We start from the raw sequence: 25,833 nt of genomic DNA, 5'->3' as shown, positions 1-25,833 counted from the left end.
GTGCATCTGTAAACAAGATAGTTTAAGTACTTTTCAACATTATATAATGGAGTAATATAGTAAGTATTCTTTTGTATCTGGCATCTTTGTTGAAAACTGTCTCTAAGATAGATCTACATTATGACTAACAGTATAGCTTTCATTTTCATTGCCATGTAGAATTTCGTTATAAGAATATACCATATTAGATCCACTGTTGACAGATGTTTTGGCTTATTTGCATTTTGGGGCAATTATGAATGATTCTGGCAAGCACATTCATGTATAAGTTTGTATTCTGGAAAAATATATATGAGAGATTCTTTTTTTAAAGGTATATACTTAGGAATGGATTTTCTGAGTAATGAAGTCACAGTCATAGTCACTTTTTGTGTCACAGAAAGAGCAATACCTCTTGATAACCAATGATGTATACTGTGTAAGTATTGATCTTAAATTGAGGTTAGAACAATTGGTTTATCTTATTTTTACAGGTGTATGATCCAAAAGGCAGTCTTGGTTGTTGGGCACAAGAGCTGTGTAGGATGGGAAAGGGTCAAGACCAACGTGAAGGGTTGGCATAACTCCAGAAGAGACATCTGTGTGTAAATTTTGGTGTCATTCTAGTTTGGAGTCAGTTTTTTCAGGAGTTAGTAACATTCTTTACACTATTGTCCATCTCACGGACTTGTAACAGTGGTTTCTCTACAGTATGAAGACGTTTGGGTAACTTGGGGACCCTTGACTGATCATTGGTCATAGAGTAATAAAAAAAGGACACAACTCTTTTGGGACTAAGATTTCTTTTGCCTCTTTTTAAAAGGTAGAAGGGAGGTAGAGGAGGAAAAAGAATCTTATCAGAAATAGAGAATAGGAAAAGAGAAGCATTTTGTTTAGCTAAAGAATCTGTATCAATTAAAAACAATGGTGGTCCTTAGAAGAGTGGCCTAGAGTAACAACCTGAGGCAATTTGGGTTTCTTTGCATATAATTGCACAGAACATGCTCTAAGTGGGTCAGCAGGCTATAATCAACACAGTGAGCTGAAGAATGGGGCCTGTGTGTTCTGTCACATGACTACTCAGTGCTGAGTCGCTCTGGCAGGACGGCTATGTGAATTGTTCTTCGTGTGCCCTGGCTGATCTCAAAAGCAAGGCAGAAGGGTTTATGACTTTCTGAGTTCTTTTCTCCTACTATCTGAGGAAGTTGAAAATTTGAGGATTTGATGTAATTTAGTGGCATCGCATGGCTCTTAGAAGAAAGTAGGTAATTTGAAGCATTTGGACACCATATTAAGATTACATCAGGATAATGAAGGAAGGATTGAGGAATAACTGATTTAGGGATCATGTCATATAGGGTTCTTTTTACATCTGGTGTGCTTTCCCAACTTGACTGTGAGGTAATAGTCATGGCAGGCTCTAGTTGAGGATGCTTTGACAGGCAGAGCAAAACCTGACATTTGTATGCTGTTAGGACTCATAACAGGTTTGGGGATTTATGGGCTTTCATTTCCACAGACATAAAGCTAACTAACTGTTCACTGCAGATCTAAGTACCTTATTGACTTGATTTCTTGTGTTATTTCTGAATGGTCCCTGAATGTATGGAATTAGTGATGTGTTTTGTACTTTTGCTATTATGCCTTTGCTGAAAAACAAAGTGAGCTTTTCACGCTTGAGTAAACACATTGATGTATTATGAAACTGTCAGACTCTTTGAACAACTGGCATAAGCTCAATTATTCAAATATGTGACTCCTTTGAATGGCTTTGTGTTAGCTAATGCTTTACCACAACTAGCATAAAGACATTTCAATACCTTAAGAAATCAGATCTCAACTATATGATTAAAGAAATCCAAAGGATCAGTCTTCATTTATTTACTTATTTGAGCAATTTCTTCATCACTGTGTATGGTTAATTGGTAGCAATCATTTGCTCAGATTCATAGTCCATTTTGTTTTAAAATATCTATCTTTAAAAAAATTAAAATATTGTTCATATATTTTTGTTACTTAGCACGAGTGTTTTCTTACATTCATATCCCTTTTACATAGTATACCTGAAATTCTGGGGTCTTTTTTGATTATGTTTGTGGTATAAATCTTTTTCAAATTCTGTGATCTGTATAATGGTCATTTTTACTGTTTGCCTAATATTGAACTTACAAGTCATTTCTCATTTGGAATGTGTTTTGTACTTTTTCATTTTTGCAGATAATTAATATGTGTGTTGTATTTTTTTCAGTTATATTGCAAGGACAGATGCCCAGAAGTATGTCAGTATACTTGAAAACCATTTATCTTTTATATATTGCCCAATTGCTTTCCAGAAGGCAGTACCTTCTTATATGTTTATATAAATATCAATTCCTTTTACTAATAAAAAAGAGAAGACGCCTACTAAATGTTATTCAAAATTAACATTTGGAGTATCCAGTAATCTAGTAGAGACTTTCCCTTTGTAAATCCAATTTCTATTTTTAGCAAAGTAATATATGCAAATAGTTTGAAAAATCCAATAAGCTGTGTAGCTCGACAGTGAAGAAGAGCAGCAAGAGGCTTATGTTTCCCCACTCCTGGCTGTTGGGGGCTTTTGAGAATATCCAGCTCTTGCCTATCTGTGCAAATATATGCCTCGGTATGGGTAATGCTTGATTTTTTCCCCCTCACTTAACAGGTATCTGATTTCCTTTCATGGAAGATGAGGCTTTAGCTCTTAGTTTCTATTCCATCCTTCCAATATTGGCACAACTTGGTTTTATCAGTATAGATATGGTTAATATTATGACTGTGTTAAGTAGTATTTGTAACCAAATCATATGTGTGTGTATAAAATAAAATGATTATATCTTATATTTCATATTTTTCCTGGAATTAATAATGCCCATGTCTTTTTCCTTACTTTATTTTTTCTATTCCTGTTTCTAGTTTTTCAGTAAACGTTCTGACATAGTTGTAAAACTCCTCTTGATACTTCCAAACACATTAGATAACCCCTCAAATGTTTTTTTTTTTTTTTTTTTTTTTTAATTTATTTTTTTCAAAATTCCCTTGGGGACACTGTACAATTTGCTCATTTCGCTCCAGTGTGCACAGGTTGCTCTCAGGGCTTGCTGCTCAGTTGACTCAGAATTCCCTTCATGATATGGTTCTGGATGTTTCTTTTGTCTTCCTTTGCTTTGCTGATTCTTTGGTTCCTGGATCTTATCTCTTTCTTTTAAATTTACAGTCTCATTTTGATGAATCCCTGAGAAAAACGCAGGGAGGATATATTTTCCTAGACTGAATATCTGGCAAGGTCCTTATTTTGTCCTCACACTTGATTGACAACTTGGCTGGGTGTGCAATTTGGGGCTGGGAATAACGATTTCTTGGGGTTTTGAAGGCAGTGCTTCACTCAGTGTTGCTGTTGAGTTCAGTACCATTCTGATTTACAGTTCTTTGTTATGACCTTTTCCTTTATTTCCACTTGTCTCTGGGAGCTTTTAGAATCTTCTTGTTTTTGGAGTTCTGGTATTTTACAGTATTCCTTGGTTGTGTCTTTTTTTATTTGTTTTCTTGCCTAGCCAGGTTGTTGCCTTTTGAACCAGAAAAGCATGTTCTGCAGTGTCTTGTGTTTTCTGTTTGAATGACATGTTACGTGAATGTAGCAGACTGACCCGTTTTTTCTGCCTTTTTTCTCCCATTTCCCCATCTCATTGTCCTTCTGAGAGATTTTATTAACTTTATTTTTTACCTCTTTTATTAGATCTTTTGTTGATGCTAGAACATTTTTTAATTTCTAAGAGCTTACTTCCAGTTCATGCTTCATATGGATTCTTGCTGCTTCGTCTGATTTTTCTGAGGATGTTGATTGTATTTTTTGGTTGATGAAGTTTTCCTCTGCCCGTGTCAAGTTGCTTCCTCTGAGGTGTGTATGTGTGCTTACTCTCTTTCTTGCATATTATGGGACTTCCTCAAGTGCCCAGACAATCTTGGCTCTCTCTAAATATAAGTTTCAGGCCCTGGAGATGGGGGAGAGGTAGTGTGTGCATGTGTGTGTCCGTGTCCTATTCACATGCCTGACTGGGGCCTCCCTGGGGGCAGAAAACAGGTTAGAGCTCACTGATCAGGCTTCGACTAGGTCCCCTGGTTTTCCTTTTATTACCTTACCCTTGCCCTCCGCCATGCTTAGCTGTGCTTGGAGTTAACTCTTCCAGTTTCCTGACTGGTTGTGCAGGGTAGAGAAGAGAATATGAGGGCTTAACTGTTTTATAATATGAAATTTCAGGCAGTTCTTCAGAGGTACCTGGATCTGATTTCTTGTTGGCTTCTTACCTCACAGGATTAAATTTAACTTCATTTTGGTTCTTTTATTAGTTCCCGTTCACTCATCTATTTTCTAGCTTTGGGAGCTGGGGATATAACTCAGTTGGTAGAGTACTTGCCTTGCAAGCACAAGGCCCTGGGTTCAATCCCTAGCATGGGGGAAAAAATACACATATATTTTCTGGCTTTAAGGATTTTAGATGTATGTTGTTGCTTCTTATACCCTCATTTTTAGTTGTCTTCATGGGATTATTGCATGGTTTTATATTTATGCCTATCTCTATGTAAATGACTATAATGTCCTTTTAGTTCATTTAAAAAGAATATAGAAGAGAAAGGCACATGCTCATTGTGCATGTGTCTTCACCGATAGAAGTATTTAATGCAGATCCTTTAGATTTTTGGTCAAAAGTATTTCCCTCCTATATGCATTTGTAGGATATTTATTATATTTTCTTGTGTACAATCATTTCTTTAAAAATATTTTTAAAGTATTTCAGTCTTATTTTTGCATATTTTTTTAACATTGCAGATTTAACATGTTTCCATAAGTAGAAGACATAACTATAAGACAATTTAAATGTTAATGTTAATTTCATTAAATTGCACATTGATTCTTAAAATCTTTTTATTTTTAAATAGTTGTAGATTAATTGGGAGTTGTTAAAATACTACTGAGAAGTTCTTTCTGACATTTATGCCAATGACATCTTGTTCATGTGACTGTAGTATGCTACCCAAATTAGGAAATTGACAGTGGTACAGTCTTAGTTTTAAAAGATACACACTGTTTTACATTTCCTATTTGCCAAAAAGTTTATTGGCAAATACACATAAAATGTATGTAAAACTATTTTGTCTTTCAGCAATTTTTCCAGCTAGTCAAATTACGAAAGCTTGGACTTAGTGATAATGAAATTCAGCGACTCCCTCCAGAAATAGCAAACTTCATGCAGCTGGTGGAACTTGATGTGTCCCGAAATGGTAAGAAAATGATTCTTCTTGAATTGTCTCTTCAGATGTGGAGGCATTTTTAATAAATGTAGGTGAATAAACGTTATTGGAGATGCTTTTCCTGGTAGTTATGAGAAATCTATGTGTATGTTATTTGTAGAAATTTGTGCATTTTTAATAAAAGCATTCACCTTCCAGTTTTTTCATAACATAATATTTAGCTGACAGATTTTTCGAGGTGTATTCAGTCTGACTCTTGGAGTAAAGCTTTGACTGGGAATTCATTTGACCTAGCTTGTTCATTTCACTGAACATGACCTTGAGGGCTGGTGGTGACTGTCTGGGTGCTGCTGCAGGTGGGGAAGTCTGCCCTGGGGGAGGGTTGGTTTCTTTTGGCTCTGACCCAGTGCTTTTGTATGCTCTAACTGCAGTGAGCAGACCTGTTCTGGCATCTTCTGTCATCTTAATTTATTTCTAATTATGTTGGTGGTGATTCTGTCCACTTGATTTTGTGTGGTATATTTATGTATTTAGTTTGATTTTCAGATTTCATTATTAAAAGGCTTCCTTTTCATTGATCTTTCAGCAGGGTATTTATATCCATACACCTTTTACTTGTAAACAGATACCTGGTTGAAATCTTGGTCAAACCTTTAAAATCCCCCGCATAGGCCTCCAGCCTACTTCTTAGGGCATGTGGGATTGAGGAAGTCCCAATGGCAGCTCTGACCATCCTCTTTACTGAAGGAATTCAGTTCTTACAAGGACTCCGATAAAATTCCCTCAGGATAGGCCTAAATATAGTCTGGACAATGATTTCTCTCAGATTACATACCCTTTTTGTTTTGTGTTTTGCTTTTGCTTTCCCATAATACTCTTTCTTTTCAGTGAACCTTAGGTCTGAAAAGTGCAATCTGTTGTCTTCAACAGAAACCCCAGGGTCCAGATACCATATTCTTCTGTGGATCATTATTATAATGCAGCAATGATAAGCAGTATTTGAAAACACAGTGAAGAAAAATGATCCCTTCCCGCTTTTAACTGCTTTTAAACTGCTGTCATCTCTCTGATCCCATACATTGACACCTGTCTTCTGTCCAAGCCATGTGATATTGACATGATATCCACTTTTACTGTTTGTGAAAATTATTTACCTTGAAAATATTTGGAAAAATGAGAAAACAAAAACAAACCTGCTTTTTGGCTCATTTTAGAGTGGTTTGTGGGGTTACAGATACCTAGATCAACTTATATAAGGTGGATTTGATGGAAAGGCTGGGAGCGAAACTGATATTCCAAAAGCACGTTTGACATCATCTTGGAGGTTCACAGCCTCTGTCTTACAGTGCATCTGCTTCTGTTGTGGGTGCTCTGCCTTCCCTCACCACTGACCTGTTCTCTTGGAATTGGCTCGTAGTGACCTCTGCACACCAAGGTTTTGTGACCTCTCTCTGCAGTTTTTGGTTTCTTTTCCCTGATGTGAAATTTACCAATAACACATTTCTAAGTGACAAACAATTGACCCAGCTTATCTTTATATGCCAACCATAAGACCCGGGCTGCAAGTCATGGGCCACCCTGAGGCTGGCTCCTTTGGGAGGGAAGTACAAGTAGTGCAAAGTATGACCCTACCAAAGTTGGTGATGGGCACTTACACTGGAGTGGGAGTGGTCGGAATGGGGCAGACATTTGAAGCCTGGTCTGGCCAGAAGTGCCTCTGAGACTTATCTTCAAGAGTACCTGTCTGTGGGGTACATGATGGAAATGACTCTCTTGTCTTAGTAGTGACCTTAGTTATAAAGAATGTCTGGCTGTTAACTCTACTAGCAAGCAGCAACTATCAGGACTGGTCACTGAAGTCATGAAATCTGAAGAAATAAAAATAGCAATTTTGAAATTGGCATTAGAAAGGAAAAACAAGCAGGGATCCAGAAATACTTGAGAAAGAGGAGAAAGCTTCCAGTCCTGTTATTAACTCTACTGGGATGCTCTGTGGGAAGTGTCACTGGTCAGCTAACGCCCGTCTCACCAGTTCTCAGCTCTTCCTTTTCAAACATTTACAACTAGAAAGAAGGGCTACATGCCTCAGGCCACACATCCATTTTTGCCTTCCACCATGTTGATAAAAGAAACTAAGCTTCATGGAATTCAGCATTAGAACACAAAAATGGTTCCTCTCTTTGGGATGCCTACCCTGTACATTTTCTAACTTCCTCATTTCTAACCCTCACTTTCACAAGTTTTGGAGTTTTGTGAAGGATCCTGCAGATCTTGTACCTTCTTTTCAGGCAGTTCGAAATTTTTAGGGGAGCAAACTGTCCCCTTCCCTTCCTGGCAGAGTCTTGCTCTGGCTCAGTAGCATGAAGGGTGTGTGTGTGTGTGTGTGTGTGTGTGTGTGTGTGTGTGTGTATGTGTGTGTGTATGTGTGTGTGTGTATGTGTGTGGTGGGAGTGGCAGGGAAGGCAGCAGGGAGGGTGGTGGGATGTAGGGCTCAAAGAAACAATCAAACCAACAACAAGAGAAAACCCTACACAGATGACAGCAGAACAAGGCCACCATTTACCATAGTTAACAGGAACAGGGGTCTTGGGCCATTTCCAGGTCAGGTAAATCTCACTCTGCTTCCTTTCCCATTTTTTGTGTGTTTGTTTGTTTGCAGATAAAATCACATCATTGTGACTTTCCAAGGCAACTGAGTTGGTAAATAAAAGTCACGAAGTCTGCAGCCTGAGAAGCAGTGTGACAACCCTGCTCAGTGCAGATGCAGGCATTTGTGAGGGTCTGGGGCTGCTGTCTGGAGGCCTTTCTGGCCTCTGGTTTTCTGTTGCTGCAACTGAAGATGCCTGCTGTCTGATCAGAGACTGATTCTCTGCCCAGCCCCTGGGTTGTAGCAGGGCCATTACAAGGGCTGGCCACCTCTGAATAGACCTTCAAAGGCTTCCTTAATTCTTAATTTTCTAAAAAGCAATGCTTTGGCCATGGAGGAAGGAAGGCAGGGTCTTAGTATCAGATCACTCAAATGTATTGGATTAATGCTTATCAGACTTGATCAAGCAATGGATTACCTGAGAATTTTGTTAAAATACCCATTCTGGTGCAGTTCTAAAGTGGGTCTTGAGAGTCTGCCTTGCTAAGAATCACCCATGGGTACCAACACTGCTGGTTCATCAACCACTTGAAGTAAGGAAGATCTTAGATGCTGCCACTCACAAGCCTGCTGCTAACTATCTTTCAGTCTTCATGTGGTTACATGCCTAGGTTTGCTCTGCCTCTGGGATCCCTGCACCTTCTCATGTGGAAGGTGGGAAATCTTCAGGATATTCCTGGTTAAAGGGTAAGATGCTTGAGCTGACTTAAGCCCAATTTTGCTGTGATATCAGGAGCAGAATTAGACCATTCCTAATGTTTCCTTGCTTAAGTGAGGGAGAAAAAATATATTTTATGTTTCTTTTTCCTTTTTTTAAAAAATTCTGCAAATGAGGAAGAATGAAATTTTCATAGGTTTATTTCCTGGGCCAAGGTGGACTACCAGAACCTCTAGACATTGACTTTTGTGGCTTTGTTTTCTGATCAGACAGTAGGCACAATTCCCTTGACTTTGTGCCTGAAGTATCAGAAAAGAAAGGAATGAGTTTGGCAGAAGGAGGGCATCTATGGGTCTCTGTAGCTATGTGGGTTGTTTCTGAGGTCCAGAGGCTGCCCCAGAATGCTTAGCTGAGCTTGGCAGGAAGGACTGGGGCAGGGCCCTGTGCTTAGACCTCAGTGCTGGCTCAACTGGGGCTGGTTGTTGAAGTGACCAGGACGTGAATTGGGATTAAAAAGAAACTAGGTGTTTTCCCTGAACATAGATTAAAGGATGATTGGAATACAGTATATGAAATTGGTATCTGAATATGTTGTTAAAATTTTGTCTGTCAAATTGTATAGGCTTAGAATTAAGGTCTGAAGCTATTTTCTGTGATGACGTGCCTGTGCTTTAATGCCTGGACACGATGCATGTGTGCTCACTGATTCTTAACTATTCAAGCAAAATGACCTCTGCTTGTGTGAGAAAAGACATTACCCCCTAGCAGGACCTTACTGCCCAAGAATCTAGGGCAGACTTTCCTAATGCATCATGAATCCTGCCCTAAGGGTTAGTAATTTGAATTTATAGTCTATGCTGTAATTTGACTTACATCACTGTGCTATATCATTATCCATTTAGTTTAGTTTTCCCTGAAGTATAAGGCGTATACCACTGGCACTACTAGAGATGATTTTTAGTGGTACTGCAAAACTGCAATTTTTAATAATGAATCATGGTGATAAAGTTATCCTTTTCCCCACAATTCTATTCCTTTTGGGTTGCCTTCTGTAAAGCTTTATAATACTATATTGTATTTTTATTGTATTTATCTTATATTCATGGTAGTGATAATAGCTTTGTGTTCATTTAAAACAATTTGATTTCTTTAAAAATAAATCTTAATTCAAATTTAAAGAAAGAGACAAATAGTAAGGAATATAGGGGACTGTGCCAGTATGACAGATTGTGAAGATAGACAGCTTACGAAACTCTGATTAATATTTGTGTACCATACCAAAGAAGTCGATTTTATTTCTCTTATGAGGAAAATAGCACTATATTTAGAAAAACCATGGTCAGAGAGTATGTACCTTGGCTAATTATTTTGCAACCTTGAGTTAATAAGAACTTAAAAATAAGAGAGTTTTGGTACAAATCATTGTTAGTTCCAGGATTGCACTGCAGGTAAGCAGACCCCTACCAACAGGGCCATTTTTTTCTCTTTCCTAGAGGTTAGCTTTAATTAGACTCTTGGGGTAGTTGTCCTGTGTCCAACCTGGGGATGCTGATCAGTGTCTGTGGTCTGTAGCTTTTGGCTAGTTGAATGAAATCTAAAACCAGGCATGAGGGCTGCTGAGAGGACCTTGTGTTTACTTCTGATTATGCACTAAGAAAACCTTTCTGGCAAGCAGTAAATCTATTGTGCCTAGAAGTCCTCCTCCTTAGTTATGAACAATTTGCCTTCTTTTTTTTCCTTTGTAACAATTACCTACACCCACACCAGAAGTGTAGCAGAAGTCAGTTTTTACCCAGGCGAACTTCACACTTGCCACAGTGAAGTCATTGTTCCCTCCTTTCTTGCTGCCTAATCTGGGCCCAGGTTTAGCACTCTACCCAAGTGACTGGACAGAATACATTACAATAGAGATTCCATGTCACCATCTCTGTTAAAATATTACAGGCAAAGGGAAGCTTGTTCCTGTGCTCATGCTAGGTGATCTTTGGCCCAGAGCTTGTTCTCTCTGCAAGTACTTATGCTTTCCCATTGTGAACCTTCTCTCTGGCTTAACTCTTACCTTCTCTTTAGTTAGGAAAAAGGGGTTCACATAAGAAAAAAAAAATACTGACTTTACTCACTTACTAATAGTAAAATACTACATGCTTCAACTCCAGATTATAGTAATTATTTTTGAAGTGGAAAGGAATTGGACTACTGTGATATTTTTTAGTCCCAATTTCATGCTACAAACAGTATTTTCTAGGGAGCTTTGTTTAAATCTGAAGATATATAGAAACCGTTTCAAACTTTGCAAAAGAAGGGATAAACTTCACAAATAGGTTCCTTTTGATGAGCATACCTTACATTTCTTTCTTGTTTTTTTTTTTCCCCCTTGCCATTCCTTAGTCCTTATTTGCTCCTATGTAGGAGAGTCTCTGTGGGTTGACTGCCTTCTTCATGCTAGGCCAGAACATATGCATGAAAGAGTAAACTGCTGTCACTCTTCATTCTGTTCATACAGTTAATATTCTATTATCAGGTATGTTGTGATTGTACTGAAGAAATTGTAGGTTTATATGACTTAACTATCGCTTTTCTTTTCTTTTATCTTAAATTTTGCAGGTCTGTAATAGATCTGAATCTGAAAGCAATACCCAAATGTGTTTTTTTTAGATCAACAAGTTTTTCATTTAGTCACAGGTTCTCTAAATGTTTTGTCTATTTTAAGAAGCGTCTTATCTTCCTCCCTCTACCCCCCCCCCACTCATTCACTTAGTCTTTATATACTGTGTTCTGTGATACATCCTGATTTTTCTAAAATAATGGTAGATTTATCCTGAACAAGCTGTTAACAAAATAATTGCAGTGGTTTCTCCTAAAATAAAACAATTCTGACATGTGGATGACAGTTTCTGTTCCCGTTTTAATTCATCAGTTTCTGTAGGTATCAGGGTGATAGCCAGTTCTAAAAGTGAATGAGAATGAGTGACCACATAACTTGCTTCATTTTGATTTTGAGGTACCTGTTTTGTCATGTGCATCTGGCTGGAGCTAAGTGGTACTGAGCCTGCAGCAGTTGATGGCAGGAAGGCATCTCTGTTCATATGGGGACAGTGCCACTCTTACCACTGCATAGGTACTGCACGTCAAGCTAGAAAAGACAAATCTTGGAAAGGGACTACGGAGTCGAGGGAAAGACTGGGGTTGAGAAAGAAGCTTCACTAAGAACTTAACCTGGGGTTTATATGTAGAAATGGTTTGATTTTTAAATGAACTTTTAAAGTGTTGAATAAGTCCTCGGTCTAACTAACATGTCCACTCAAAGTCAGTAATAAAAATGATCCTGGATTCCTTTTAGTTTGAAAATACTGTAGATTCTGATGCTTTGCTTACCATTAATACTATAGCCCTTTATTATTATTATTATTATTATTATTATTATTATTATTATTATCTTCAATATTTATTGAGTATCTCTTAAGTGTAAGACCCTATACTAAATTTCTTCTGTCGCTTCAAAAAGTAATTCTACAGGCAAACATACAAACACATAAAGAACTACACATGAATGATTATTATACTGTGGCAGAAATAAAATACTAAGTACTCGTGACACAGAAAGATGTCAGTAACTGGAGTCAGTAGGAGATGTCAGTAGCAATTGATTTGAAAGAGACTTAAAAGAATAGGGCATTTTTGGTTGGATGTTAAAAACAGGCAATCTTTACCGGTTCTCACACTTAACAGTTGCAGATTTGGAGGGAGTCGGTAAATGAATTTCTCAGCATGGTTGCCGTTCTTATTTGCTACATACTTATTTCAAAAGTTTGTTATAGCCTTATGGAATCAACAGTATCATTAAAACTGTAAATAACTCCATGCTTTATCTATTCACTGAAAATTTTAATATGTACCAAAATAATAGTACATAATAAGAACTAAAACTGTCTGAGTTGTCATGGCATTATTTCTCTTTTTTACTGGATGGCTAACTCCTGTGTTACAAAGGGTTTGCTCTGCCAGGTAAAATGCTAATAAGCTTTGTGCATTAGTCAGAATAGATTAACTGTTGATAAAAAAAAATCTCAGTGACTCAACACAATTTTATTACTGTTCAACTTTCAGTTTGGTGTGTGTGTGAGAGAGGAGGAGTACTGGGAAGCTGATGGTGCAAGACTGCTCCACATAGTCATTCAAAGATCCAGGCTGTTCCTTCTTGGGTTACCACATCTATAATTTGTAGGACCCAAGGTCCTTATAAGAGGGGGAGAAAATGGAAGATTATGTATGGGAGAGTTTTATGGGTGAAGACAAAAAGTAGTGTATATTATTTCTCTCACATTCTACTGGCCAATTTTATATCCCTAACTTCACTGAGAAGAGCTAGAAATGCAGTTAGCTAGGAGAAAAAGTTGAGAAATTTGACTGTTGGTGAGTGCTAGATCATCTGCCACATGTGGCATTTAATGCAGTGCTAGAATTGTATAGTTTTATGCCAGAGAAAGATGACCAATAGGAGACGTTTGTGTGTGTGAGAGAGCATAGGCATGCACTTTGTGTATGTGTGTGAGAAGAGATTTACTATGAGCTCATATAATCATGGAGGTGGAGAAGTTGCACAGTCTACCCTCTGTAAGCTGTCAATCCAGGAAAACCAGTGCTATGATTCTGGTCTGAGACCTGAGAACCAGGGAGCCAGTGGTATAAATTCCAGTCCAAGGGCTGGAAAAACTCGATTGTCCCAGCTCAAACAGGTAGACAGGAAGCCAAAAGGAGCAATTTATTTCTCCTTCCACCTTTCGTTCTATTTAGATCCTGAATAGAATGGTTGATGCCCACCTCAGTGGAGAAAATATGAGCAGATCTATAACACCAATAGGAAGCTGTAGGTTGAATGGAATACATGATGCACAGGATGGGAATTTCCAGAAGGATATGGTATATTAAAAGCCAACCCGACAGAAGAAAGAGGTGAGTAAGCAGGTCAGAAGTCTCTACCTGATTTAGGTTTCTTGTGTTGAAATAAGTCAGGGAAAACTCAGTTACCCCTAGGGCCATGTAGTTACAGAGGTACAAGGGGAAAGAATGTGGGCAGAAACAGACCAAGTATAAATGTGCAGTGTTTTTTTTGGTTTTGTTTTGTTTTTTTTTAAAGACACTGTGAAGCAATCAGGTCTCTGTTTACTTAACATATACTTTGTTTGTGAAAGTGCTTGGTGAAAGTACCATACACATCAGTAGTTCATGTCTTGAAGTATTTAACCTTGTTCAACTTTTGTTTGATGGTGTTGCAAAACATTAAAGAATAGACCTTCCATTCCATGAGGTTGACGAGTACAGGGTTAAGATGAGCAGATGGGTCTCAGCAAATTAGGCGAAACTGCAGGACTGGGTGGCAGGAACTTTTCCCTTTAACACTGCAGGCAGCTTAGAACTGTGAGGAAGCCCCAGTGACACCAGAGTCCCAGGGGTCTGAACTTTTGCCACAGGGACCTGAGTTGAATGGGCAAGGCAGCAGGCACAGACCTGTGCCAGTTTAAAGTTAGCCCTAAATGCGGTCAGATGCCACAGAGATGGGTTTTATCACTCTTATAGAGATGACCTTTGCTTTAAGAAGCTCCCGCCTCTTAGGTCCTTGTTCTATTCAGCAGCTTTCATGAAGGTCATTAAAGAAGAGATTACTTCTACTCTTCCTGCAGGTCAAGGCCCCTTCCTTTGGCTCTTGTATTGTGAAGAGTCCTCCTCCTTGTGGCTTATTGGCACTCCCTTAGCAGAAGCCTACGTCTTCTAGAGTTCTTTTCCACTACCAGTTGAGTTTATTCTTGTCTCCAGAAAACCTTTGCTGTGCAGCAACTGTTTGGTCCTTCCCTAGGGCTTCAAATGGGAAACATAAAGAAATACTCTAAATAAAGGCAATGTATTTTATTGCATACAGGACAAGAAAGCACCAGTGAATGTCTTGGGTAGATAGAGTCTGTTTCAATGAGATGAAGACATAGAGGCAGGAGTAGATTTTTAGAATGAGTTTTATTTATTTCTTAAGTATTTAACCAGCACCAGGTATCTGGGTTCTGTGTTGGAAGATAGAGGCAAATCAGTTTAGTGGTGGTCCTGAAGACCACCACTAGGGTAGAAGAGTAGAAGCATCAAGTCCAGCCCTAATGACAGGACAAAGTGGAAAGCCCTGTCTCAGAGTTATGTCCAAGGGAGTCCAGGGAGAGGGTCTCTGTCATTGTTGGGGAAGGAAGGAGTGTCGAAACAACTTCCTGGAAGTATGACAATTACTCAGACTGTGAGGGACAAGCAACAGGTAAAGACAAAGTGTGGGGTAGGCTCCTCTGGTCAGATGAAATAGCATGAATGTGTGTCTGAAGGATTGAAATGGCATGATGACTTTGGGGAAATACAAGATACTACTGAAACTGATGGTGAAGATGAAGCTAGAGGGGTAGATGACAGTGTGATCATGAAAGGCCTGTTTTGGCTAAAGGAATATTTTCTTGGAAGCTCTGGGAGCCACACAGGGGAGTAGCTCACATATTTTCCTATCAGTAGCAGGGAGTGGGAAGTCGATTAAAGACAGTCTGGATGCAGGAGGCCAGAGATCCACATCAAAAGTAAAGGGACTGGAGAGGGGAAAAGGAAAGTAGAAGACACCACAAAAGGCATGAGGGTAACCAGCCAAAAGCTTGCTGGATGTGGTGGGGCAGGACAGATGAGAAGCCTGGACCTGGGATAAACTCCCACTCCCACCATGGGAGGGATGGGAGACACTGAAGAAATGAGCAGAACTGAGGAGAAAAGATGTGTTTATTTGTGGTCATGTGGAGGGTGAAATGCCTTTGGGATTCTAAATGGAGATGTTCAGAAGGCAGCTGAACATAAGGGTTTGAGACTCAGCAGGGAGATTTTGGCAGGAGATACATGTTTAAGAGTCATCTGTCTGCACTGATGGTTGGAGCTACAATATGAATGAAACTTCTCAGGGAGAGGATATGGAGTTGGAGAGGTAGATGATTGTGCATAATATCCCTATTTAAGGAAAAGCAGAGAAAGAGGGGGCCCTTGTAAGACAATGAGAAAGAATGGAGGATTGGTCAGCAGTGTTGAGTGGTATTATAGAAAAGGTCAACCAAGGGAATGACTGAGTGGTGGTCACCAAGTTAAGCATCTAGATGTGGTGCTCCTCATGGGCCAGAGCTAAAGCTTGCAGATTAAGCTGATGTTGTAGATGAGAATGTGAGGCACAGCCTGTAGACAAACAGAACCTTGGGGAGGCACTGTCCAAGCAAGCAGCCTCAGCAACTTAGTGAGACCCTGTCTAAAAAAATAAAAGGACCGGGGATGTGAATCACTGGCAAAGTGCCCCTGGGTCTAATCCCCTGTACAAAACAAAACAAAACACCCTCTTCTTCCACCATCCCGGGGTGGCGGAGGGGCAGGGACCCTAGAGAAGGAAGCTGGGAAGGAACAGAATTGCAAGAGCCTCATCCAGGGGGGCTGCAGTGTAAAATGGGGCAGAATGGTCAATCAGCGAGCACTGAGAACTTGCCATTGAATTAGGCATTTGGGAGGTCATCTGTGACAGCAAAAGCAATGTCAGAAGTCATTCACATTGCACATTGCTGCTTGTTTGATGCTTTTCCCTTGACGTTTTGGGAGATCAGAGGAAGGCTTGAAAAACACCAGCAATCACCATTTCCTGGAGGAAACAACAGCAGTCACTGTTTCCTGCTGGATCTACCAGTTCTGAGGGATATGGGCAATTATGGTGGTGTGTGTCTTGGACAGCTAATGATGATATAATTGATGAAGGAATTTCCTAACATTCTGCTCATAACATGTACATGTTGGATCAGTGTCTGGCATGGGAGGGAGCTGTTCAGGCATGGCTGCTCCCACAGTGAGGCAGACTGTATAGGCAAAGAATGGGGTAAGCAGTCACCAGTAATCACTTTCTGGAGTCTAGTCATTAGCTATGGTTAGGACAGGTGGGCTCTGGTCACTTTAGGCCTGTTACTCCATGTTCAGTGTTGCAGACCACAGGCAGATAATGCTTCTTCCTTCTAAGGCCCTTTAATGATTGCACTTATCACATGGTATTTCCAAGTTTCTTTCACTTGGGGAGTTTTTAGAATTAGAAAAGCATCGTATGGTCATTATATAAAGCTAATGAAGTTGAGTGAAGGCAAGGTCAACTACTTGCCTTTTCCACTTCCAGACTCTCCCCATCCTGGCTGAGGTTGCCAGTGTGGCGTGTCCCTCGACATTAGGCTTATTTTTATTATAACCCTCTACTCAACTGTATTGTGAAATCACAGTGGGCGAGGACTGTGCCTCTCTTATTCACCTTTGCCTCTGTACCTACTGCCACATGGCCCAACATGAATCTTGTTGCTTAAGTAATCGGTAAGTGAACAAATGAGTGAAGGGGATGATCTCTTAGGCTTTGCCCTTGGGACCAATGTTTCCATCCCTTCTGTTGTAATTTTAGAGAGAAACTGGGTACAAGCAGAGAGTGCTATTTTAGTTAGTTTTTGATTTGAAGGAACAATTATCATATAGGTGGGACTGGATACCAGGGTATAAGGTCTGCAGCACCTTTATCCAACTAAGAGTACAGATTTTTTTTTGGATTATGTAAATACAGTCAATCTATTCAGAATCTGATACATGACTAGCAGAGCAAAGATCAAAGATGACAGGCTTAGCACTTCCATGAAATTAGGAAGTGTGATATTTACAATGCATTTTAAGTTCTTAAGAAGAAGTACCTCAGGAGTTCTACATTAATTTGTAGAGCCTAGACATTTTCACTGTGCACTGTGCACATCAGGCTGGGTGCTGTCACAGAATAGCAGAAGGAAGAGCCCTGGTCAAGAGGGGACAAGATGCAGTCCACTCTCAGAGATACTCAAGCCATTTTGGCAAAATCACATTTGTCACTTTGAAAGGGAAGACAGAAAAATATTTTAGAGGTCAGCATATCAGAAAGCCTTCATGACCATCGGACCACAGAGAAAGGGGCTTTCTGGAACAATGGGAGCAAATTTAGAAATTTAAACTTTGGATTATGGTTCATCTTCCTTTACTTGGAGCAATTTTTCTTCGGATGGACTATGGGACCACCTACATAGAGTTCTCATTTAAACTGCATACTTCCAGCTTACCCAAGGACTATGCAATTGGAATTTCCAGAGCAGAATTCCAGAAGGCTGCATTTTAAATCCAAGAAAATTCATGCAACTTTGAATTTGAGCAGGGAGCCATTTGTAGAAGAACATAACAGGACTTTCTTTGGCTAAATTTTGAAACAGTGTCTGAACTAACTACATGTTGATCATCCCTGATCCAAAACTCTGCAGTCTGAATTGATCCAAAATCTAAACATTTTGAGAGTCAACATGATGTTCAGAATGTTATGGATTCAACTTGTACAGAAAATTTTTGCGCGGTTATAAACTAATATATGTTATAATGACTGAAACCACCCCCCACACACAAAGCAAACATTTCACCCTTTACATTTTCATCCTAAATTCAGATGGGGTGCTTGTGGGGACATGAAAATTGATCTGTTATATCACAGTACATCATCTTCCAGGTGACATTTAGCTGAAACACACTATGTATTTTATTCTGATTCCCAGTCTTGGATTTTCTACAATTCATAGAATTCTCCAAATTTTCTTATAACATTGAGTTTTGAGAACTACTCATTGTAATCCCAAAAAGTTACTCAGAATATTTATCCAGAGACAATGCCAGAAGAGAATATGTGCATGCCTCATTTGATGGATACCGTGAAGGGGATAACACCAATTTCATTGTATAACTTCTGGTATGTTTCTTCTTGTGAAATTTAAATGCATTGTAAATATCTTACCTTTCCATTTGTCAGTTGACAACTTATAATTTTTAAGCTCTTAAACTCTTTATCTGTTGTATTCTTTTGTGTAATAAAAACATATTTTTGAGTTCTTTTCAGAATGCCTTTTGTACTGTTTTTGATTTAACTTCTTTTTTTAAAGATTACTTTTGAAAAAATGCACTTTGTATTATAGGTAGAGGAATTTTTTAAAAAATCAGTTTTGTTTAAAAATGAGAAAGATGCAGTTAAATTTGTTGCAAACCTGCCCCCCTTTCCATCCTCTTCCCCCACCTCCTCTCTTCACTCCTTTCCCTGACTCAACTGAGCAACAAAACAGCTTTCCCTTGCTGTGCTGCTATTTTATCTCCCATTTGAGACTGTCTAATCAAACCTCCAGAACAGCTTTTATAAGTGGAATCTGTCCAGGTGAGGTGGTGCACACCTGTAATCCCAGCGACTCGGGAGGCTGAGGCAAGAGGATCACCAGTTCAAAGCCAGTTTCACCAATAGCGAGGTGCTAAGCAACTCAGTGAGACCCTGTCTGTAAATAAAATACAAAATGGGACTGCACATGTGGCTCAGTAGTCAAGTGCCCCTGAGTTCAATCCCTGGTACTCCCCCCCACCAAAAAAAAAAAAGTGGGATCTGCTTCAGCATAAGGGCAGAAATAGCTTTATTATGGGAGTAAATACTGGGCCTAACTATCAGATACCACACTAAAGTGACCAGGACTGCATATTAACCTGAAGTAGGTTTTTTGTTTGTTTGTTTTTGTTTCCTTTTGTTTTTATTTAACCCAAATTATTGGGCCCAAATTCTGCCCCAGATTGCCTTTTTGAACTCTCAGGTGATGGTAGTTCCAGTGGATTCTGAGATGCTAGGTCTGAGAACCACTAAAGTTAAATACCGCGGTATTTCTCAGAGGTTGGCTTATGATCCCCTTTATGTACATCTCCTGAAGTGCTGGGTTAAAATGCAGATTCTTACCTAGGCCCTAGATATGCTAGGCACCCTTCATGGTGCCAGGTGATTTTTATGTGTTCAAAAGTTTGAGAGCCTCCAACCTCTGGGATACTCAGCAGTTGTGTTGGATATGGGTTGGGGATGTGCTTTGGGAAAAACAGATTGCCCGCTCTCTCCTGAACATGCAGTACTGGGGATTGAACCTAGGGGCACTTTGCCACTGAACTATAACTCTCAGCCCTTTTAATTTTTTACTTGGAAACAAGTTCCCACTAAGTTTCTAATGTTGGTCTCCAACTTCAGCCTCCCAAGTTGCTGGGATTACGGCCCTGTGCTACCACGCCCGACCCAAGGTGTTGAGAATGTATTCTGTCTAGTTCACCTGGCCCTAACCTTCTAGAGAGCTGTTCACTCCTTCAGCCCATAGCGAAGTTTCTCAGTTAACAACACTGTGCGTGATGTAGAGATGTAAGAGGCAAACAAAATTAGTAGGATGTTTACCCCAGCAGCAAAGATAAGGAATGCTTTAAAAAGTAATGCAAGGCATCAGGGGAGCTGGCACCATAGGATTCATGCCAGGGGCATAGGCTGGGCCACATGGGCTCCTGGGGGGACTCAGGAAAGGAGATTCTTGCAGTCTGAGGAAGATGGGCAAGACCAGGGAAGTTGGATTTTCTACATCAAAGCCTTCATCAATTGGGAGACTTCATTTCCTAAAGAATTTTGATATAGAAATACCAGCAGTTTTAATTTTGTCCATATTAAATGAGAATAACTAAAATAAGTCTATAATTTTGAGTGAAAAGTGAAATGTCTGATGAATGCAATGTTTGTTTTTGATTTTTGGTTACTATTTTGTTGAAGAGTAAGTAGCTATTAATCAGAATCATATATATTTTTCTTGGTTTTGGAAAGAGCTTAAGTACAAAGAATGCCAAACTGCCCACATTTTTTTCTTTCTCTTCATATTATTGCATATGATGCCTAACATTTAAAATTCTGAAATGCTTTTTCACTTTTGGGTTAAGTTTGTGTGTGTGTGTTTGGGGGGTGGGTATCAACATCTTGTGCCTCAGGACATATTTGTGTTGAAGCCAGCCCTGCATGGAAGGAGAGGCTAAGGTGTAAAGGTTATTTTGGTAGTTTTGGTGTTATGGGGTGCAACCTAAGAACAGACCAATCACCTCTGAGAAGTACAAATTTGAGAGTCTTTATTAAGCTGGCCGGCTGTCTGTCTCACACAATGCCCCAAAAAATGGCTATTGGGAGAACAGCCCCGACTATGGGATTGTAGGGGTTCTTATACCAAAAATCACATCAATCATAAGTGTCTGTTGCTATAATTTGAAATTACAAACTAACATCATGAGATCATCAACAGAAGGAGAAGTGGGTCAAAATGACCCTTACCTAGGCACAAACTAAAGAATGGTTACTAACATCCACACAATCACTGCTCACATGGTACATAGTTTAGGAGCAGTAGGAATCAAAAGAGAGCAATTTTTCTTTACATAGGAATTGTCATTCTGTATTGTTAAACTTGTCACACTAAGTAACTGATGATGGGTACAGAGGTGGGGTGTTCCCATGGGAGAAGCTTAATTCCTACATAATATGGAATCTCAGAGCAAAATGGAGTCTGTTTAGTCATTTCCCTTAGAGCCTGGCCTATAACATTCTCACGGAGCCAGATCTGTCAGCCCATCACAGTGGCCGGAATGAGGTGAAAACCTTCTGGGTTGGGTTTTTTTTTTTTTTTTTTTTTGCCAGTACAAGCACTAAGACTTACACAAAATAAAATTTCATAAAGCATTCCTTCTCTGTCCTGCACTCCTTCCTGCACCATGCAGAGCCCTTGCCAGTCAGCCTTCATGTGCACTGGAACTGCTGGAGGGAATTACACCTTTGTCGATAGGGCCGGCTGCCTCCTGGGTAAGGCTGTGGTGCTTCGAATAATATGATAAATGGGATGCATTTGAAAAAAATTCTCCTTTTAACATTTTTTTTTTTCTGAACACCCAGAAGAACAGCTGTGGCAGCAAAAGCAGAGTTGGATCATGCATTCGTATTTAGTCTTGTTTGACAATCCCAGATATTTTTAAGCAGGATTGAGTCAGGCAGCCCTCAGCACAGCCTTCAGACTGTCATAATTAGCCAGCCTGTTTGGCACACAAGGACTTTGTTTTATCCCCATAGTAAATAAATCTAAATGAAGCAATATGATGTACTGAATGTACCCAGAGTCACAACATTCAGTATCTTACTACAGCCCGTCAGCATCTCTTTTTACATGCTTGTTCTGTTCACTGCTCGTTGTTTTATTCCTTGTACTTTTGAATTCTGTCTGTGGCCAGGTCTTGATTCATGGTTTTCATACATAATAGGATCCTGTGTTTGTGCCAGTGTGGCCCTCCCTTCCTCCTTCCCTTCCTCCTTCCCTCCTACCGTGTGGTCTTGCCAAGCAGACTCAGTGTGCATTTGTGCCCCGAAGGGTTTCATATTGTGGCAACTCATTTCCTTAAGATCATGGGATTTGGTCATTTCCTTCTCCTGGGTCTGTGAATCTCATCCATGAGCTTTCTCTTGACTTAGGGGGTTTTCTTGTACTGTGGCCTTCTGCTCCCAGGCTCCCCTTCTGTCTCTTCCACATAGATGGGTTCTGGAAAAGACTGATCCCGTTTTCACCCTGTGTGGCCACCCTCCTTGTTTCCTTCTGAGGAAGGACTTCTGTGTTCTGCTCTGCTGACTGCTCAGAATTTTGAAATAAATGGATCAAACCCAAACACATTAAAATGAACTTTCCCTTGACCTTGCTGCTTTTTCCAAGCTATAATCCTCTTCTTTCTCCTCCTAGTTGCCAGGCTAATTGAAGTTATACTCTACCTCAGGTTCTCAAGCTTGTAGATTTAATGGAATAGTGTTTTAAAAACTGTATATAAATTATATTTTATTTCCATGGCATACAGAGATATAATATATGATTTACGTAAAGCCAGTCACCTGCACACTCAAGCAGAAGGTAATGAAACTGGGAAATATGTCCCTCCAAACCACGGAGAAAGGAAGATTAGATCCAGTCACTCCATCCTGGTTTCCCCTTCCCCAAGCACTGTCATATAGTGCAACTGGAGTTAGGTGAATGGCTTTCCATTTTCTTCAAGGGTGTCTGGTGATAGAGGTGCTAAGGGCTTTAAGGCACCTCTGCAAATGAAGCACTTGATGGGAAGCATAGCTGAGGTGGAACCAGTCATGTCAGAACAAAACAGACAGGAATTGCCAACAGAGCATGAGCAAAGGGTCTGTTCATCTCCCAGATCTCTTTCCTTCACATGGCTATTTGATGTGGAGTGAGGAACAGGCAGAAGACATGAAAAGGAAATCCCCAGAAGGGAAAGATAACAGAGCAGCAGTCACTGACTCCTTGCCCCAGCTGGCCAGTGGCTCAGTGCACAAAGGCTTGGGAGTTGAGTGATGCTGAATACAGAGCTCACAAAGTATTTGATTTCTCAGGGTTTAAATAGACTTGGGATGAGTGAACTTGCATAAGAGTTATATTCTTAAGAATTTGAAAAACTTCAGAAAAATCTCAGATTCTATGAGGAAATGTGGCAGGAGACCATGCCCTAATTGACCAGGCTTTAGGAAGCTGGTAATGTTTACGCCTAAAAGAATGGCCCAGAGTGCTGCCCAGTAAGGTCTATAGAGTTCCAGAGCTGGTGCTCATCCTCAGCAAAAGCCTCCTGCCACCCTCTTCTCTTCATAATGACACTGACAAAATTTCTGTATGCACGTTGAACATCCCTCACTAGAAAATCTAAAATCCCAAATTCTCCAAGATTTGAAACTCTGACTTGACTGCACAAATGGAAGATTCCACACTGATCTCATGTGATGGGTGTCACTCAAATAAAAAATACTGTATACACTTACTACTACATGTGTAAGGTGAAATTAATTCATAAATGCATTTTGGGCTTTGACTTAGGTCCCCCCCCAAAGTGTTTCATCATATATATTCAGATATTCCATCTCTGAAAAATTCCTAAATCCTAAACACTTCGCCCAAGCATTTCAGATAAGAAACACTCAGTCTGCCTAATGTTCTCTTACCTTTCACACCATCTATAGGTATGTGTGCTCTTTTACACTAATGACTTCTGAGTGATCCAGCTGGGGGAAGCCCTGACTGTAACTGAAAGCAGTTATCGAACTACTCTGTCTTACCTAGACCAAGTCACCCCTAGAGTTTATGCTATGAACCTAAACTGAAATGAATACAGTTCTATAAAATTCTCACATAATTGATCACAAATCTGTCTCTAGCCTCTGAGATTGGTGCCAGCCAACCTGAGCAGTGTAATTTCTTTAATGGGATCCAACAAGATGGCAGACTCTTCATTAAAAACAACAAAAGCAAAACTATCATCATCATTTAGTAAAAGACAGATTTTAATCTGCCAGTCAGGTTTTAATCCCCAATTAAATAAAAGTCCTTTTAAGTAAATAAATAAATTTGACTTGATGATCAGTAAAGCTTATCACATTCTCCCCATTCTTCTTATTTGCCAACCATGAGACCTGCATCTCAGACTAGAATCTGGCAGCTACTGTTTTACATTCATTCATCTCCTCCTCTTTATCCTCTGGTTCCTCAATGTTTGAGGTCCAGCTTCCCCTCAAACCTCATTGCTTGCATCCTCTCAGCCAGTCCACATCCTTCACACTTGGGTGACCCTATTTGCTCTCTTGACTTCTGTGGCTGCTCCTGCAGTTCTCTTCCTCTCTGCCTGCTGGATCTCTGGGAAGCCTGTGTCTCTTCTCCACCTGCAACATTCAGGTCACTCCCTGCCCTCCTGTTCCTCTTACCTCACACTGCTCATCCACCCCCATCTCTGGATAAGCTGACCGCCAGACGCATCTCCATGTTTCTCCTTCGTTACTTTGTCTCTGTACATTTCTCTAGCATCTCTAACCCCAGCAGCATGTCTGGAGCTGATCTAATCTGACTTTGCAGATCTCAGCTGATACTTGTCAGTCTTCCCCAAGAGAGGAATGGAAATTCCATAGACCTACTCTTCCACATGTCAGCAGGGTAACCTTGGACAATTTATTTAATGTTCTGAACCTCCTTCTGCATCTGTCAATGGGACTGCTACTTTCTGTCTCAGAGTTTGTTGCAAGGATTAGAGATGTTGTATGTAAAATGTCAGTCACAGTGCCTGGTACTTAACAGAGCCTCAAAAATGGCAGCTGTCCTTTGGAGTAACATAGTCAGGTGGGCTTAGAGGAAAGCAGTTCCTCTGTTTTGGAGTCTTACCTGTCTCTTTACCTGATCTGGGTCTGCCCCCTGTTCTTTGGCCAATGTCTAGGACTTATCACTTGTATCTAAGGTGGCAGTGACAGCAGCTGTCAGGTGATTAATTTCAGTGGAGCCTTCTTCAAGCAATAATAGGGAGTTGGTTATCAATTTCTAAGTTTTGTGCTTAAAAAAAAAAAAAAAGAAGTGTCTATATGGCTGAAAGGAGGTCATTGTATGTACCCTTGAAACCATGATGACCGGCTGAGGCATGCACATCAGCTCAGCATTGACCAGGAGGAGCCACAGTGACTGTAGTGCACATCTCCTCATCAGAAGTTGCTCTAGTATTTTGAGAAATCAGTGTGCAAGCAAGAAAATCAATTTAATTCATTAATTCCTTTCATAGGAAGGGACCATGTTGGATGGGATAAGGATCAAGTTATATAATCCTGTGTTTTGCTTTGCATCATCTATAGCAGTTTAGTACTGTTGAATATAGAAGGTACTCAGTACCAGTGTTAACAGTTGATTTGAAAAGTCAAGTGAGCTTACCTGGAGGTTCCATTTAATATATTTTATCTTTGTAGACCAAAAATGTAAATGTAATTAAACTCTACTTGGAGAATTGTTACCTTTTTTTTTTTTCAGCCTCTTTTTTTTTTTTATTGTAAACAAATGGGATACATGTTGTTTATCTGTACATGGAGTAAAGGCGTGCCATTTGTGTAATCATAAATTTACATAGGGTAATGTTGTTTGATTCATTCTGTTATTTTTTCCCTTCCCCCCCACACCTCCCACCCCTCTTTTCCCTCTATACAGTCCTTCCTCCATTCTTGCCCCCCTCCCTAACCCTAACTCTAACCCTAACACTAACCCCTCCCACCCCCCATTATGTTCATAATCCACTTATCAGCGAGATCATTTGTCCTTTGGTTTTTTGAGATTGACTTATCTCACTTAGCATGATATTCTCCAATTTCATCCATTTGCCTGCCAAATGCCATAATTTTATCATTCTTTATGGCTGAGTAATATTCCATTGTACATATATATATACCACAGTTTCTTTATCCATTCATCAATTGAAGGGCATCTAGGTTGGTTCCACAGTCTGGCTATTGTGAATTGAGCAGCTATGAACCTTGATGTGGCTGTATCTCTGT

The 25,833-nt window shown here is 39.8% G+C and overlaps 1 protein-coding gene across 1 annotated transcript in view; it reads left to right on the top strand.

The window, feature by feature from the left end:
• The window catches only part of Lrrc1 (leucine rich repeat containing 1), a 125,846-nt gene that overhangs the window by 42,030 nt on the left and 57,983 nt on the right, over window positions 1–25,833 (top strand). The window contains exon 2 of the mRNA XM_047558733.1: window positions 5,157–5,274. Within this exon, the coding sequence (XP_047414689.1) occupies window positions 5,157–5,274 (118 nt within the window). The remainder of the gene's footprint in view (window positions 1–5,156; window positions 5,275–25,833) is intronic.

This window comes from Sciurus carolinensis, chromosome 7, assembly GCF_902686445.1.
Source record: "Sciurus carolinensis chromosome 7, mSciCar1.2, whole genome shotgun sequence".
NCBI lineage: Eukaryota > Metazoa > Chordata > Mammalia > Rodentia > Sciuridae > Sciurus > Sciurus carolinensis.
Note: the sequence above shows the minus strand (reverse complement) of the source record. Positions and strands in the feature narration are given on the sequence as shown.